The sequence below is a fragment of the Natator depressus genome, chromosome 27 (assembly GCF_965152275.1).
Source record: "Natator depressus isolate rNatDep1 chromosome 27, rNatDep2.hap1, whole genome shotgun sequence".
Lineage (NCBI taxonomy): Eukaryota > Metazoa > Chordata > Testudines > Cheloniidae > Natator > Natator depressus.
In genome coordinates, this window is record NC_134260.1 from 993,248 (window position 1) to 1,010,962 (window position 17,715).

Consider the following 17,715-nt stretch of genomic DNA (forward strand, 5'->3'; position numbering starts at 1 on the left):
GCGTGGACAGCATCCGGACATCCGGAGAGGCCTGTTCCAAAGGGGCTGGGCTACTCCACTCAACGTGAGTCGGAGGCCTGGGGCCCAGTGGGGATCGAGGACTGCCCGACATTGGCCTAGCCTCTGTCCCTGACTCCCCTCGGTGCCGCTGCGAAGAGGGAGTCTTCCTGGCCCTCTCGGTGTGCCCCGTGGATGGGGTGCGGTGCCGACCAGTCATGGCACCGGAGGGTCGCCACGTACCGACGCCGCGGTGCCAGGCACCGGTTCGGAGCAGCACGCCAGAGTCGGGGTCAGCGCCGACTCCATCAGGATGGCCCGGAACCTAATGTCCCTTTCTCTTTTGGTCCGAGGCTTAAATGACTTGCAAATCTTGCACCTTTTGCTGATATGGGCTTCTCCCAAGCAGCGCAGACAGTCTTTGGCATAGAACGCCTACAAGAGCCGCACGACTTAAACCCCGGGGCGCGGGGCATGCCCCGGCCCGGGCTCACTGACTGACTAAACCAACTGAGCAGCTAACTGACTACAGTACTAACGCTGAACGAACGGCTCTGGGGACGAGCTACAGCCCAGCTGGAGCAGAGCCGTTCCGACGCACCTTCACTGGCAGCAAGGAGGAACTGAGGGTTGGGGGAGCGCGCAGCCCCCCTTATACCACGCCAGGCAGGCGCCACTCCAGGGGCCGCGGGGGGCGCTCCCCCCTACGGGTACGGCTAGGGGAAAACCTTCCGGCACCGGTGCCCGTGGTGAGCACGCTCACCTAGTGTGGATAGACATGAGCAATCACTCGAAAAAGAACCGACGTGGCTGCGGTGGGGTGCAGAGAGCTGGCATGGCCGTGGAGGAGGGGGGCATTGGGGGCGGGGAACCGGTGTGGCCGCGGGGGGGGTGGGGGGGCGTCACTTACTGTAGCGCCTCTGCATGTACGTGGCCTCCATGTGGTGGCAGCGGCAGGGCGCGTATTCGGTGAAGCGGCTCAGGCCCTCGGTGGCCACGAAGCAGGTGCCCACGGGCGTCTGGGTGGCCTGGGCCGTGCCCTCGAAGACATTCCAGTGCTGCAGGGGGGCGCAGGCCTGGCAGGATGACCGGACACTCAGTGCCACCCGCTGCAGGCGGAATCCCAGCTCATCTGCCCCTCGCCTGGCCAGGCCCAGCGCCCCCCAGCACTGCCTGGAACCTCCCGCCACTAGGCTGGGCTCCCCCTGCTGCCCTGTCCCCCCACCCCCCGTGTCCGTCCAGCCCACAACAAACCACCAGCGCCCACATCTCCACCTCGTCTCCCCAGGGGTGGGACAGACCCAGCACTGAAATGCAGCTGCCTCTGGGGCAGAGCACGGCAGCAGGTTACCAGGACACAGCGTCTGAGAGCATCGGGAGAAGAACCAGACCCCTCTGCTCTGGGGAGCCAGGGGCAGCCAGGGTCCCAGCTGAGCCCCTCATCTCCGCACATCCCCTCCTGTCCGGTCCGGGACGGGGTCACTCCCTGCCCTCTGAGACGCCCCCAGGGGTCTCCCACCCAGCCCGACCCTGCGCAGCTCCCCAAGGCGGCCGATCACCAGGCGGTTGCCAGGCTGCATGGGCACAGTCAGGGGCAGGGGCTGCGCCCGGGGCACCCACCACAACGTTGCCGTCCCAGCTGTTCACAGACGCCCCGAACCACTGGTGAGACTTGTAGGTCTTCAGCTGGAGCAATCCCTTGCTCTCGGCCTGGTCCCCTGGGGCGACGGGCAGGTCAGCACAGACTGCAGTGCAACCGTGGGAAAAACACCCGGGAACGCCCCCCCGGAATCCCCAACACGCCCCACCTGCCCCCACCTCACCCCGGGGTCCCTATCGCGCCCCGATCCACAACTGACCCCCCCCACCCGACCCCGGGGTCCCTACCCCCCGATCCAAACCCCCCCGAACCCTCCCTAACCCCCACCTCACCCCGGGGTCCCTACCCCACCCCGATCTACAACCTGCCTCCCCACCCCCACCCAGGAGTCCCTGCCTCCCTGCCCCACAACCTGCCCCACCCACCACAGGCTCCCTACCCCCCAATCCACAACCTGTCCCACCCGTCCCCACCTCACCCCGGGGTCCCTGCCCCCCAGAACCCTCCCTAACCCCCACCTCACCCCGGGGTCCCTACCCCTCCCTGATCCACAAGCCGCCTCCCCCACCTCAGGGTCCCTACCCCTCCCCGATGTACAACCAGCCCCCGCACCCAGGAGTCCCTACCCCCTGACCCACAACCTGCCCCACCTCACCCCGGGGTCCCTAACCCCCCAATCCACAACCTGTCCCACCATCCCCACCTCACCCCAGGATCCCTACCTTGCCCCGAACCACAACCCACCCCCCCACCTCACCCCGGGGTCCCTACCCCTCCCCAATCTACAACCTGCCTCCCCACCCCCACCCAGGAGTCCCTGCCTCCCTGCCCCACAACCTGCCCCACCCACCACAGGCTCACTACCCCCCAATCCACAACCTGTCCCACCCGTCCCCACCTCACCCCGGGGTCTCTACCTTGCCCCAAACCACAACCCACCCCCCCACCTCACCCCGGGGTCCCTACCCCCTCGATCCAAAACCCGCCCCACCCACTGCCACCCTGGAGTCCCTACCCCCCTGATCCACAACCTGCCCCACCCACCCCGGGCTCCCTAACCCCCAATCCAAAACCCATCCCACCTGTCCCCACCTCACCCCGGGGTCCCTACCCCCCCGATCCAAAACCCACCCCACCCACCCTGCACCCATGTTATCCTGGGGTCCCTACCTCCCTCCCGAGACCCACCTTCCCCCCAGCCCCCCTCTGGCCCACAGTAACTAACACCCCCCGTTTACCCCAAGCTGCCCTCTCGGCTGGCTCTGGCTCACTCACCTTTCGGATCAAACTCTATGATGCTGCATTGGGTCCCGCCGGGCGCCCAGGGGCACAAGTACACAGCTCCAGCCTCCACCACGCCGGGCTGCGAGGTGTTGGCCCGGGGTGCGCCCACCACCACACTTATGCTATGGGCACAGGGGGAGGCTGTCAGGGCAGGACCCCTGGTGCGGGTGGGAGCAGACTGGGCTCCGGGGGTCTGCATGGAGGGTGGCTTTGGGATGCCAGCGGGCCCGGCTCCTCATCCTGCAGCCCTCCCCCCCCTAGATCCCGGTGCCTTCGGTCTCAGATTCCCGCAGAGTCCTGTCACCCCCCACCCCCACTGCAATGCAGCCCCCTCTGGGGTGGGACTTGGCTGCTGTTTGACAGAGCAATGCAGCGACACCTGGTGGTGGGGACAGGAAGGGGGGCAGCCTCAGACAATCGGGGGATGAAGGACATTGGCAGCGGGGTCCAGGCCCAGCTCCTCAGAAGGACTGAGCCAGCCAGGAGTCAGGGGCCTAATCCACTGGGTCTGCGTCTGCAGCAGCGTCTGGGCAATGCCCACAGGTGCCTGGCACAGATGCTGGGGGGGCCCTGCCAGTCTCACCCCCTGGCCCAGCCCAGCCCTGGGGCCAGAGCGTGACATGGCACGGGAGGGGGAGCACCGCAGCCCGCCTGCTCAGAGCCTGGCACCTTCCCAGGGGACAGCCGTTCCTGTGGACCCCCCGGGCAGAGGGTCAGCCCAACACCTCACCCCACTGCAGCCCCAGTGCCGTCCTCGCCTGCCCTCCCCCACAGCACCCCCCGAGACAGGGGGCTGGGCCATTCCCTCCCCCGCTGGGGGCACTAGCTGGGCCATTCCCTCCCCCGCTGGTGGATGGAGCCAGGCGCCCTGGCTTTGCCCCGAGCCCCAGAGGGCTGGTGGGGCCAAGCCAATGGGAAGGTCACCCCTTGGATTGTCCCAGCTGCCCCGTCACCTGCTCATGGCGCAGGCGGAGCCCCAGAGCCGGGCCGGCTCCTGTCAGCTCCCAGGGGTCTCCTTGGCCCCTTGGATGACATGACCCTCCGAGCTGCTTCCCCCGATCTCCCCCTCGGCCCCAGGGACACCTGACACCTCCCAGGCTGCTTGGCCACTGAGCAAACTGCCCCCGGGGTCCCTGCCCTGGGCCAGGCCACTGCTTCGAGCCCGGTGAGCCCCACGCCTGGCGGGACCTTGTCAGCAGCGTGCGTGGTGGGAGGCAAAGGGCAGGGGGCTCAGTGTTAGACGTGCGCACACACACACAACACACGTGTGCACACGTGCATCACACTCCATGTGTGTGCACACATCACATGCACACCTATGCACACGTGCGCACAAGCACACACAGGGGCAGCAGGGCTGCTGGCCACAGTGGTGTAGGTCTTTGGGTAGGAGAATTTCACAGCAGGAGAAACCCCTGGGGGGAAAAGGAGGCAGTCGGGGGGCTGGGCGTGGGGGGCTGGTCTGTGCGCTTGCCATTTGCCAGCTTACTGGGGAAGGCTGGAGTATGGGGTTGGGGGGGAATAGGGAGTGTGGACATGATCCTGGGGGGCAGAGCGTGGGAGCCAGTCCAGTGTGCCGGGAAGCAGTAGGGAGGAGAGGGGAGCAATAAATTGGACTGGTTTTCCCCTTAGACCTGCTTCCCGGGGGATCTTACCAGCCAACTCCCTGAGTTTGCTAAAGTGCCCTCCTGAAATCCATTGTCTTTATTGTGCTGTTTTCCCTCCTACCAGGCTCCAAAGGGAACTAGGCTCATCGGCACCCCAGCTGCCTTCCGCCTTCAAACTCACCTGTGTCAGACTCGAACCCAGGACAGCCTCTACCCTGGTCACTTCCTCCCCCTTCTGAACTAAAAACTTGTCTCCAATACAATCCACCCCACCCCAACCTGGCCTTCACCCTGCCCCAACCCCAACCCCAACCCAACCCGGCCTTCACCCTGCCCCCACGCTCACCCAGCAGCCCAACCCGGCCTTCACCCCAACCCCCACCCCCACCCAGCTTTCACCCTGTCCCCATGCTCACCCCACATCCCAACCCGTCTTTCACCCTGCTCCCACCCCCATGCTCACCCCCCACCCCAAACCCTGCTGCGCAGGTGCCCCCTGAGCATCTCAGTTCTTGGCTCTGACAAGTGGGGCCTGAGGATGTGGCTGGGGGCATGAGCCCCCCCATCACCTACCCTCCCTTCCTGTCCTTGAAGAAGTCCATGGCGAAGCCAAAGTGGCTGTGGTCGGGCCCGGCGTAGACGGTGGGAAGGTCCGAGCGCAAGTTGAAGGCTCGCGCCGGCCACAGCCCCAGGGGAGCCAGCAGCACCTGGACCCAGCACCAGAGCCACAGGGGAGGCAGCGGCAGCCACGGTCCCTGGGCTCCAGCCATCATCCTGGCGTGTGGCATCCCTCCTCCTCTGCCTCGTGGGGATCGAACGCTCCAGGGAGGCCCCTGCAAACGGCCCGGCTGCCAGCGGGCCCTTATCAGAGGGGATGCAGCCGCTTCCGGTAGGCCTGGGGCACTGCCCAGAGGGGCTGGGGAGAGCATCGGCCTGAGAGGAGAGCTGCATGGCCCCGGCCCTGCCAAGGCCCAGGGGAGTGGAACTGGGTGGAAAGGCCCAATTGCTTAGAGAAGAGACCAATGAGGGGACGTGATACGAGTCCAGGGGACAGCAAGTGAAATTACAAGGGGGGAAATACACAACATGTCATTAGCCTGTGGAACTCCCCACCACAGGATGTGGTTGTGGCCAAGAACCTAGCACGATTCAGAAAGGGACAGGACATTTCTATAGGAAACAGGCAAATCCAGAGCTGGCCTCGTTAATGATGACGAACATTGGACAGTGGAGGTGAAACCTGGTGCAGGGTTTAAGCCAATCTCTGCCTGTCAGAGCCAGGCTGAGGCTGGGGGGGCGATTATCACACAGCTGGCACTGCAGCGTTCCTGCCCCTTCCTCTGCAGCAGCTGGTGCTGCCCATGTCAGAGCCAGGGCACGGGGCCAGATGGACCCACAACATGGAGGTGGGAAACGGCAGCACTGGTGTGCCTGGGGCTTTCTCACCCCTTCTGGCCGGAACTGTCCCACTGGGCCGCCTGCCACCCTCATCTGCCCCAGGCGCTGCCTCACGCTCCCCACGGCGTCGCTACCACACGGGGCAGGTGGAGGACAGGGCTGAAGTGGCCAAAAGCCAGGAGTGATTTGGGGTTCCCAGCTTGAGGCACCCCCAAGGGCCCACGCTGGCCAAGGGGGCTGATCAGCAGGCCTGGCTCCTTGTCTCCCTTGGGGTCACCCAGTCCCTCCTCCCCTTTCCAGGCTCCCAGCGCCCTGCAGGGTGGATGTCTGCAGTGGGCAGATGGGGAGCTGAGGCAGAGGGTGTGACTTGCTCCAGGTCACACCTGGCTGAGCTGGGAATTGCCCCCTGTCAAGGTTCCCTCCCCACTCTGAACTCTGGGGTACAGATGTGGGGACCCGCATGAAAGACCCCCTAAGCTTATTTCTACCAGCTTAAGTTAAAAACTTCCCCGAGGCACAAATCCTTCCTTGTCCTTGGATGGGTACTGCTGCCACCCCCAAGTGAGTTAGACAAAGATTCAGGAGAAGGACCACTTGGAGTTCCTGTTCCCTAAAATATCCCCCCAAGCCCTTCACTCCCTTTCCTGGGGAGGCTTGAGAATAATCTACCAACCAGATAGGTAAACCAGATTCTTAAAAAACAGAACTTTATTATAAAGAAAAAAACAGTAAAAGCAGCACCTCTGTAAAATCAGGATAGAAGGTAACTTTACAGGGTAATCAGATTCAAAACACAGAGGATTCCCCTCTAGGCAAAACTTTAAAGTTACAAAAAAAACAGGGATAAACCTCCCTCTTAGCACAGGGAAAATTCACAAGCTAAAAACAAAAGATAATCTAATGCGCCTTGCCTTATTTACTTACTCTTTTTGCAATATTGAGACTCATTTTAGGATGATTTTAGGAGAAGGAGTTTTCTCACCTGATGCTTCTCTGCTTGCCCAGGAAACACACCAAACAAAGAGCACCAACAGAGCCTTCCCACCCCCACCCCCCAGATTTGAAAGTATCTTCTTTCTCCATTGGTCCTTTTGGTCAGGGGCCAACCAGGTTATTTGAGCTTCTTAACCCCTTACAGGTAAGGAGGAATTCTAGGCTACTCTTAGCTGTATGGTTATGACACCCCCCCAAATCACAGATGGTGCTGGACAGCCTGCTCCACACTGGCTGTGATTTCTTCCTGGAGCTCTAGGAGAAAACAGAGTTAATAAGACACGTGCACCTCTGGTTATACTAACAATATTTTCCACATTTCAAGGACGATTTTAACCAGTTGATTCTCGGAAACTTTCACGGGAGAGTGCATCAGACACTTTGTTAGAAGCTCCTGAGATGTGCTGTGTGTCGAAATCAAAATCTCGGAGAGCTAAACTCCACCAAAGAAGTTTTTTGTTATTTTCCTTGGCGGTATGAAGCCACTTCAGCACAGCATGGTCGGTTTGCAGGTGGAAACGCCGTCCCCAAACGTAAGGGTGTAGCTTTTCCAGAGCGTACCCTATGGTGTAACATTCCTTTTCGCTGATTGATCAGTGGCTTTCCCTCTCAGACAGCTTCTCGCTGAGAAACATGACAGGATGGAATTCTTGATCCGGTCCTTCCTGCATTAAAACTGCTCCCACACCACGCTCGGACGCATCTGTGGTTACTAGGAACGGTTTGTCAAAGTCTGGGGCCCTTAGCACAGGGTCAGACATGAGTGTCACTTTAAGCTTGTTAAAGGCCTTCTGACACTCTTCGGTCCACTGAACGGCATTTGGCTGTTTCTTTTTGGTTAGGTCTGTCAGTGGGGTGGCGATTTGGCTGTATTGCAGTACAAATCGCCTGTAATAACCTGCCAAGCCTATGAAGGATTGAACCTGTTTCTTTGACTTTGGGACAGGCCACTTTTGGATAGCATCCCCTTTGGCCTGTAGGGGTTCCCCCACCTGGTGTCCAAGGTAAGTCACTCTGTTTAGGCCTATTTGACACTTCTTAGCCTTAACAGTTAGTCCTGCCTCCCTTATGCGCTCAAGGACTTTTTGTAGATGTTCCAGGTGTTCTGCCCAGGAATCAGAAAAGATGGCCACATCGTCAAGGTAGGCAACTGCAGATTCTCCCAATCCCACTAGGAGACCATCTACAAGTCTTTGGAAAGTGGCGGGTGTATTTCGCAGCCTGAAAGGGAGCACATTAAATTCATACAGCCCAACATGGGTGGCGAAGGCTGACCTTTCCTTGGCGGATTCATCCAGTGGTACCTGCCAGTACCCCTTGGTTAAGTCCAAGCTAGAGATGAACTGGGCATGTCCCAGTTTCTCCAATAGCTCATCTGTGCGTGGCATTGGATAGTTGTCTGGGCGAGTTACAGCATTTAGCTTATGGTAGTCCACGCAAAAACGTAGCTCCCCATTTGGTTTGGGAACTAGAACCACTGGAGATGCCATGCACTGCAAGAGGGGCGGATTACCCCCATCTGTAACATATCCCGGATCTCCCGTTCTATAGCAGTTTTGGCTTGAGGAGACACCCAGTAAGCTTGGGCTCCAGTTGGGTGAGCATTACCTGTGTCAATGGAGGGGTATGCCCGTTCAGTCAGTCCTGGGGTGCTGAGAATGTCGGCGCGTAGCTAGTGCACAGCTCCTGGATCTGCTGTCGCTGCGTACGCCCAAGGGTCATGGAGAGGTTCACCTCTTCCACACCACCAGCACTTTTCCCTTCATAGTAGACACCTTCAGGCCACTTAGCGTCGTCTCCTCCCTGGGCTGTAAACTGTCAAACCTTTAACTCTCTAGAATAAAAGGGCTTTAGAGAATTAATATGGTACACCTTAGGCTTTCGGTTGGAGGTGGGGAATGCTATGAGATAATTAACAGCTCCCAGGTGCTCCTGGACCGTGAATGGCCCTTCCCACAACGCTTGCATTTTATGGGCCTGGAGCGCCTTTAAGACCATGACCTGGTCCCCTAGTTTGAAGGAACGCTCTCTGGCATGTTTATCATACCAGGCTTTTTGCTCTTCCTGAGCATCTTTTAGGTTTTCTCTAGCAAGGGCTAAAGAGGTTCGGAGGGTGTTTTGTAGGCTGGTTACAAAGGCCAGAATGTTAGTTCCTGGAGAAGGTGTAAATCCCTCCCGTTGCTGCTTCACCAACTGTACTGGCCCCTTAACCTCGTGGACATATACAAGTTCAAATGGTGAAAATCCTAAACTGGGATGTGGTACAGTCCTGTAGGCAAACAGCAACTGCTGCAACACTAGGTCCCAATCCTTGGAGTGCTCATTTACAAATGTATGTATCATGGCCCCCAAAGTTCCATTAAACTTCTCCACCAAGCCATTTGTTTGATGGTGGTAAGGGGTGGCAATTAAGTGGTTCACCCCATGAGCTTCCCAAAGGCTTTTCATGGTCCCTGCCAGGAAATTAGTTCCCGAATCTGTAAGGATGTCGGAGGGCCAACCTACCCTGGCAAAAATGTCTGTTAATGCCTGGCACACATGTGACGCAGCAGGGAGGGGGGACTGTTGACCTGGGAATGTGGCAGGGGAGTTTCACTGGGGATGGGAGACCTGAGAGCCTGTAACCTGAGCCAGGAGAGGGAGGGGGAGGTAACACCTCTGCCCGGGAATGTGGACAAAGGCGGCAGGAGAGAGCCTGCTGGGGCGGGGGGTGTTGGGGTCAGTTTGGGGCTGGGTGGAGGAACACAGGGAACCCCAGGGCTGGGGTCTGAGCTCCCTGCTCCCCCAGAAGGACTTGACTGAGGGGTCCTGGTTGTACCCACAAGCTGTGTTTTAGACTGTGTTCCTATTGTCCAATAAACCTTCCATTTTACTGACTGGCTGAGAGTCACATTGAATCCCAGGAAGAGGGGTGCAGGCCCTGGACTCCCCCACACTCTGTGACAACACACTTTTATCCCTGGTATTGCTTAGAGCTACTGCTTCCGGCCATTGGGTGGCAAAATCCATGAAAGTCAGTATGTACTGCTTTCCTCTGGGTGTCTTTTTCGGGAAAGGACCCAGAATATTCACAGCTACTCGCTGAAATGGAACCTCAATGATGGGGAGTGGCTGGAGAGGGGCTTTGACCTGGTCTTGGGGTTTTCCCACTCTTTGGCACACCTCACAAGACCGGACTTAGGTAGAAATGTCCTTGCCCATTCCCTCCCAGTGGAACGACCTCCCCAAATGGTCTTTGGTCCTGTTCACCCCAGCATGGCCACTAGGATGATCATGGACTAATCTCAGGAGCTTTACCCGGTACTTAGTTGGAACTACCAACTGTCTCTGCGGATGCCAGTCTTCCTGGTGTCCACCAGAAAGAGTTTCCTTGTATAAAAGTCCTCTTTCTACAACAAACCTGGATCGATTAGAAGAGCTGAGAGGCGGTGGGTTGTTCTGTGCCGCTGTCCAAGCTCCCTGGACGCTTTCATCTGCTTCCTTTACAGCCTGGAACTGTTCCCTTGATGCTGGAGACATCAGTTCCTCACTGGATGGTGGACTTGGGCTTGGTCCCTCGGGAAGCGATGCAGGGGATGGGGCTGTTTCTGTGGACTATGAACCGCTCTCCATGGGTGCACTATGGGGTATTTCAGGCTCTGGCTGAGCCTCTTGTGTAGGGTTATCTGCTGCTGCCGGTGAAGGCTCGGTGGGGCCCTCCGGCTCTGGAGCTGTAGACTGGGTTGCAAGTGCTGGACTCAGGGCTGGAAATGGTTCGTTGCTTCGTCAGTTCCAGTTCTGGGACTGGCGTTGGCTGGGTCTCTGGTACTGGATCCACTACGGCCATTGCAGTCGTTGGCAGGGGATCCGGTTCCACCACCTCCATCTGGGTCTCTGGTAACACAGACGGGGCCCAGGTAGAAGGCTCAGGAACAGAGATAGGCATGGAAACTCGCTTGGCCCGTCTGTGGTGACCATTCCCACCCTCTGGGCTAGCTTCACATGGTTGGCCAAGTCTTCCCCCAGCAGCATGGGAATGGGATAATCATCATAGACTGAAAAAGTCCACGTTCCTGACCAGCCCCTGTACTGGACAGGCAACTTGGCTGTAGGCAAGTCAAAAGAGTTTGACTTGAAGGGTTGAATCGTCACTTGGGCCTCTGGGTTGATGAATGTGGGGTCCACTATGGATTGGTGGATAGCTGACACTGTGCTCCAGTGTCCCGCCACGCGGTGAACTTCTTCCTGCCCACACTCACAGTTTCCCTTCGCTCTGAGGGAACCTGGGAGGCATCTGGGCCTGAGGGCCTTGGGTGTGACACTGGTGCAATGAGCTGTAATGTGTTGGGGTTCTTGGGGCAGGTGGCCTTCACACGCCCCAGCTCATTACATTTAAAACATTGCCCAGCTGACGGGTCACTGGGGCGAGGTGGGTGGCTGGAGAACGGTGTGGGGGGACAATCAGGTGTCTGGGTTTTTCCTTGGGGGGTAGGTTGGGCCACGGGCTGCCCCCGGTGGTAGGGTGTTGCCTCGGGTTGCCCCTTCTGATAGCTGCTCCAACTGCTACTAGCTTTCTTCTTCTCCACCACCTCCACCCATTTGGCTCCAATCTGCCCCGCCTCAATTACCGGTTTGGGCTTCCCATCTAGGATGGGATGATTGAGTTGGGGATTGGTCCTGCTTTGAGCAGGGGTTGGACTCGATGACCTCCTGAGGTCCCTTCCAACCCGGAGATTCTAGGACTCTGTGATTTATGTACCTTTCTATTTCCTCAGGAACACCCTCTGAGAACTGCTCCATTTGCATTAGGAGAGACAGATCTTCCAGAGATTTAACGCTTGCTCCTCATATCCAGGCATCCCAATATTTCACAATGTGGTCGGCGTGTTGGGAAAATGCCACATCCGGTTTCCACTTTAGGGCTCTGAACCGCCGATGGGCCTGCTCGGGGGTTAGCCCCATTCTGATTCCGGCCTGTGTTTTAAAAAGTTCATAACTCTTCCTGTGTTCCTTCGCATTTCAGCCGCCACCTCGGCTGAGGGTCCACTGAGCTGCGGCCTCAGCTCCACCATGGACTGGTCTGCAGAGATGCCGTACCCAAGGCAGGCCCGTTCAAAGTTTTCTAAGAAGGCCTCGGTATCATCGCCTGCCTTGTAAGTGGGGAACTTCCTGGGATGGGAAGCGGTACCTGGAGAAGGAGTGCTCAGGTTGTCTGGTATATTTTGCTTAGCCTTTGCCTTCTCCATCTCCAGTTCATGGTTCCTCTCTCCTTCCCTCAGCTTCAAATCGAGTTAATTCCATTTTTTTCTGGATGTCACTTTCTGTCATCCTAGCCTTTCTGCACTTAGCCTAGCTTAACCCGAGAGCTAGAAAGAAAAAAAAAACACAGCTTGTGAATTCCCTTGCGGGATTTAACTACTCTGCCCTGAGCAGGGGGAAAAAACTCCAGCTGCTCTCAGCTAAAAGAAAAAAAAAATGTCCCTTAAAAAAAAACAACCCCCAAACCTCCCTGCTTTCCAAGCAGCCAAAGGAAAAGAAAAAAAAAGTCCTTTTAATATCCTGAGGTTTGAGCTTCTGGTTCAAAATGATCCCACCACTCTGCCACCTTGTCAGGGTTCCCTCCCCACTCTGAACTCTAGGGTACAGATGCTGTATGGTTAGGACCCCCCTTCGCCCAAGCTGGGCCAGCTGCCCTAGCCCTGGCCGTTCCCCAGAACGCAGCCGTGCATGGGGCGACAGTGGCAAGGAAAGTAGCACCAGGAGGCCAGCGAGGGGTGGGGACCCTTCCTCAGACCAGCAGGGGCCCGGCTCCAGGACCAGGCAAGACTGCCAGGGTGGGTCAGGGCGCAGTGGCGCCCTGGGATTCCCACTCAGAGCGGGTGTTTGCACGGCGGAAGTCACACGAGTGCGCTGTTCCTGCTGCTAGAATCCCAGTGGGCCCTGGAGCAGCGTTGTAGGGCAGCTGCAAGCCCAGGGCTCTCTCTGTCCCCCCACTGCGCCCCCCAGGAAGCTGCTTTGCTGCCAGTGGTGGCTCACACGGAAGATCCGGCAGCACCTCGTGCGGGGTGAATGGTGCAGCTGGGGCTGGGCTGAGCTCGGGCTGCCAGGTTCTCCTTCCCCTCCTAGCCCCAAGCCCGGCTCTCCTACTGCACCCGGGGTGGCTGAGCCTGACGGGGTTGTGTCTGGTGAGTGGTGTGGGGCTGTCCCGGGGTGGGGGTCTGTGGTGTGGGGCTATGTGTCAGGGTGAATGCTCTCACACAGGGGTGGCTGGGTCTCAGGGCAGCGGTTTGTTTGCGGGTAGGGCTGTGTCAGCTCAGGGGGTGGGTGTCTGTGATGTGGGGTGCTCTCACACCACACCCCAGAGATGGCTGCATTTCAGGGGGTGGCTGAAACTCTCCACAGGCGACGGGGCTACCGGGCGAGTTGGGGATTTCGGGCCGCCCAGGTGAGCTCAGAGGAGGGATTACGGGGAAGGTTAGCCATGGAGCAGACTCCCGCTCCCACGGAAGCTGCACGAAGAATTCTCCATCCAAGGCAGGGGAGGCGATTGTTCTCGGGCCTGTAAGACCCAGCGGGGCCTGACAGTTCCCTCTACAGCACCCGGTCTCCTGTGCCAGGCTGGGTTAAATATAACCCTGGCCTGGCCTGGCCTGTCTTCCCGCCCCCGGCCTCCATGGCTGTGAGAGATAAAGCAGCACGGTTTGCCTATCGCGCCGCTCCAGCCGACTTCTACCCGGGCAAAGGGAAACCTCCGCGCAGGAGGGCCAAGGGAGCTTCCGGCCCAGCAGCGGCTGGAGGAGTTGCTTTTATTTTTAAACAGGTCTCCGCCCTCTCCCCATACCATGCACTTAGCCCTTGTCCAGCTGCAATGCGTTGAGCAGCCAGGCCCCATGGGCAGGACACCAGGCCTGGTGACAGGAGACCTGGGCTCTATTGCCAGATCTGCCACTGACCTGCTGGCTGACCGTGGGCAAGTCCCTTCACCTCTCTAAGCCCTTCTTTCCCCTCCCACCTTCTGTCTTATCTATAGAGATTGTGAGCTCAGGAGTGCGTGGGCGGGGGGGGGGATGCAGACCCAGCGCAGTGTGGCCCTGATCACACTGGGGACCTCTCCTGCTAGGCACTAGTGTAGTAAGAAGATGTTTGTGCCTGGGGGAAACTAAGGCACAGAGCAGGGTCATGACTTGCCCTAGATCATGCAGCAGGCCCGTGGCAGAGCCAGGAACAGACCCCGGGAGTGCTGATTGCTTGACACCCGCTCTAACTGGTGGCCACGCTGCAGCACTCCTTCCTCGGGCGTGGCTGACTGCAGGACACTGCTGGCACCCAGCACTCGGACACGAAATGGACAGCGATTAGGACCAGCCTAGCCCCAGCCCAGCTCAGGGTGGACCTGGGGGTCAGGAGACCTGGGCTCTGCGCCCGGCTGGGTGACTTGGCAAGTCACTGCCCCTCTCCGTCCCTAGGGCAAGGTGTGGGGCACAGGGGGACCCTAGGAACCGCTGTAATCCACGATAACCAACCAACAGGCTGGGCCGGGGGTGATGAGCGCGGGAACAAGCCATGGGTGCTGAGGGTGCCCCACTCACACCGTGCAATGAGCTGCAGAGCCATCTTGCTGCCCCCTTTCCCCCGAGCTCGCCTGCACTGGCCCCAGCAGAGCAGCTCCCCGGGGCTGGGTGTGAGGGGGGGCACCACCCAGGTCCAGTCTAGCCTGCAGCAGTGCGGGACCCCTCCCATGTTTGCCAGGGCCCAGGGGTGGCATGGTGGGCCATGGGGGGCCAGCGCTGGGAAATGCTGGCTTCCCTTCCAGCCTAGTACATGCACAGACTAAGCCAGGAGACAGCAAGTGGGCACAGCCCCCTAGGGCAGCCTGGTCAGCGGGCTAAGCATCAGCCCTAGCACGCTGGCTGCCTGACCCCGGGCCAGCCATAGGCGTCCCAGCGCAGGGGGGGCTCGGGCGGCCCTAGGACACTGGGTGTGATGGGGAGCACCACACAGACAGAGGGGCAGTACAGGCGAGGGCAGGATGCTGCTTGTTGGAAAACATGGCAGGGCAGGAGCAGGGGCTGAGGGCAGGGCTAGGACCGGAAACGCCTTGAGAATGAGGCTGCCATTTGGGCTTGATAGGATGGCGCGGGGGGAGCCTGTGAGCACCTGGCAGCGGTCCTCAGGCCCAGGGCTGATGCAGAGGCCGCAGGCTGGAGTCAGGACAGACAACGGAGGTGCAGTCAGATGCCTCCCTCTTCCCCGCTGCCAAAAGAAGAGAGGCCTGGCCCACACAGCTGGCCCTGCTCTATGCTCAGCCAGACACGAGCATGTGTTTTGCATTAGCACATGACAGAGAGAAAACAACAGGACACAAGCTGGGCATTAAAAGGGGAATTTGAGCATCACAGTCCAGGCACAGACTAAGGCAGTGGGGAAGGCTAGTGCCAGTCTCCATCATGCAACCTACAAGCATGTCATAGAAAACAAAAAGGGGCTTGGTTTTATTTCGGGGGCGGGGGGGGGACCGATTTTGGCTGCAAACTCCCCCAGGATTTGCCACTTGTAGCAGGGCAGTGGCAGGAACTCTGTGTTAATAATAGCAGGTGAGAACTAGGTCATGCTGCTTTAGCAGCTGGCAGCCTGAGTTGCACCAGGGAGAGGTCAGTTCCTGCCCACGGCGTCGGCTTTGGCTGCCTGCAGAAGCAGCCAGTGCATAAAATGCCACCCACATGCACACGTGCAGGGTCCTGCGTACAGTGGACCAGAGCGGCAGGGAGAAGGGGATGCACATGAAGAATGTGCATAAGGGAAGGTACAGCCCAGGTAGTATTTGATTGTGACGTACTGGCACCATGGAAAGGCTGCAGGAAGCGAAGAGGAGATGGGTGAAAAAGCTGTGGAGAAACAAGCTCTCTTGGATGGTTTTGTTGGTGTGGCCATGAAATCAGAGCAGTTTGCTGAATCCCAGCTGGAGTCCCTCACCAATACCCCCTGGAGAACGGCTTTTAAATGAGAAGATACACACTTAGATACACAAAATACAGCCTAGCAGCAACCGTGAGAAAGGCTGCGGGCCACCCTAACACTGCAGGGCCTGACCGGGACAGAGCACTTCTCAGCCACAAACCACGACCGAGAAAAGTGGAAGGGATGGCTCTGCTCACAGCGAGAAACAGCAGCCATGAGGGATGGGTAGGGAAACTGACAGTCCTGGGGCAGGAAAATAGGTGCTTTAAGTAGTACCCGGTTGTGGGTGGCCGCAACACTCCCCGCCCATGCTGCTACCTGGAAGGAAGCTACAGTCTCTCTTTGGTGTTCATTTCCAACCATTTCTCCTGAACTTCCTGCACGTTGGTCCTTTCACGGCAATGAGCAACTATTCATCCCTAAGGGCCATAAACTCTGATTGTAGGACAGCCGGCAAGCATGGTCTAGAGCAGAGGTTTTCAACCATTTTCATTTGTGGACCCCTAAACATTTTTGACTGGAAGCGTGGACCGCTTTTGACATCTTAGTCTGTGGATCCCCAGGGCCCAGAGGTTAAAAAACACTGGTCTAGAGACTCTAGAAATTCCCTGAAAGAATGGACAGATAAAGCCTGAGATAAGCAATGGACCTTGGAAACTGTGCCTTCTGATTTGAGGAAGAGGAGAGGAACTATTGCTAACAGCCAAGATGATCTGGAAATCATGGCCTTGCAGGTGCCATGCAGCCGTGCCACTCCCAAACCACCCTTGTGGACTAGATAAAGGAAATCACACTTGTCTGCACCCTCTTCCATCCCACCCCCTCTGGATCTGGCTCCTGCTGGAGGTTAATTACACTACGAGGCTGTGGGAGGTAATGATTGCAAGTGTGAACATGTTGCAAGAGATCTCTCCCCTACAGACAGACCGCTTGTATGGCCACTTGCTCATCGAGATGGAAATCCCTTGTCATCAATTGAATGCACTCAGGGGGATAGCTCAGTGGTTTGAGCATTGGCCTGCTAAACCCAGGGTTGTGAGTTCAATCCTTGAGGGGGCCATTTAGGGATCTGGGGCAAAAAAAAAAAGTTGGGGATTGTGCCTGCTTTGAGCAGGGGGGTGGACTAGATGATCTCCTGAGGTCCCTTCCAACTCTGATATTCTATGATTCTATGCCATGGGAAGGACCCTTCCCAAATGGTTTGAAAGGTTGCCCTCTGCACACTAGGCACAAAGATGATGTGAAAGGCCAGGGTTGTTTAGGATCATGGTAAATTTCTACTGAAATTGGGGCTGTGATAAAGGTCTGGAACGGCAGGACTCCCCTCACCCAGAAAGTGTGTTGCGGAGTAAGGCTAAGCCAGTGTGCCTCATTCCTTGGGCAGCTATGGCTGATGTCTTCAGCAGCTGGGCATGTTCTAGAGTGGGGGAAGGACTGAACATGCTCCTTTTGAAGCCTGATCCGGATTAGACATTTTGGATACACTGGGAAGTTGGCGATGGCCCAGTGTAGCAGGAATTAAAAACCAAGTACATTTCTCCAAACAAGCAACCCATTAGAGGAATTTCCACCTTTCTAAACTGCATTTAGCCACATTAAAAATTGGGCATCTGATCTCCATGCTCTCATCTGAGTCCAACGAGTCTGGGCACTGAACTAACGCAGAGAGCCTGAAGACAACTCGCACAGCACAAAGCAGTGACCTGGCTGATTCTCCCTTCCCAGAGGAGGGAACCTAGGACTTTCTTTTGCAGCCTCTGCTACCTAATCTAAGCTTTGCCTGCCATCTCATGGCAGCTGGCTCAAGCCTTCCACAAGCTTCCAGCACCTAATGGCTGTAATTTAAAGCCAGCGCAGCCTGGTGGAGGATGTGACCGTGAGGGGCATTTTCAAAAGGAA

At 57.9% G+C, this 17,715-nt stretch overlaps 2 protein-coding genes across 5 annotated transcripts in view; both read right to left on the reverse strand.

Moving 5' to 3' along the window:
• Positions 1-5,281, reverse strand: part of ITGA2B (integrin subunit alpha 2b) — a 65,032-nt gene extending 59,751 nt beyond the window's left edge. Inside the window, exons 1-4 of the mRNA XM_074940761.1 lie at positions 5,062-5,281; positions 2,873-3,003; positions 1,618-1,715; positions 908-1,073 (exon numbers count right to left, since the gene is read on the reverse strand). Coding sequence (XP_074796862.1) covers positions 908-1,073; positions 1,618-1,715; positions 2,873-3,003; positions 5,062-5,276 — 610 coding nt within the window. The 5' untranslated portion in view covers positions 5,277-5,281. The remainder of the gene's footprint in view (positions 1-907; positions 1,074-1,617; positions 1,716-2,872; positions 3,004-5,061) is intronic.
• A 1,501-nt stretch (positions 5,282-6,782) lies between these two features.
• The window catches only part of GPATCH8 (G-patch domain containing 8), a 92,825-nt gene continuing 81,892 nt past the window's right edge, over positions 6,783-17,715 (reverse strand). For all 4 annotated transcript variants that reach the window (XR_012636375.1, XR_012636376.1, XR_012636377.1 and 1 more), the window contains 2 exons: positions 10,280-12,224; positions 6,783-8,713 (listed from right to left, as the gene is read on the reverse strand). The gene's annotated coding sequence lies outside the window, so the exon portion shown is untranslated. The remainder of the gene's footprint in view (positions 8,714-10,279; positions 12,225-17,715) is intronic.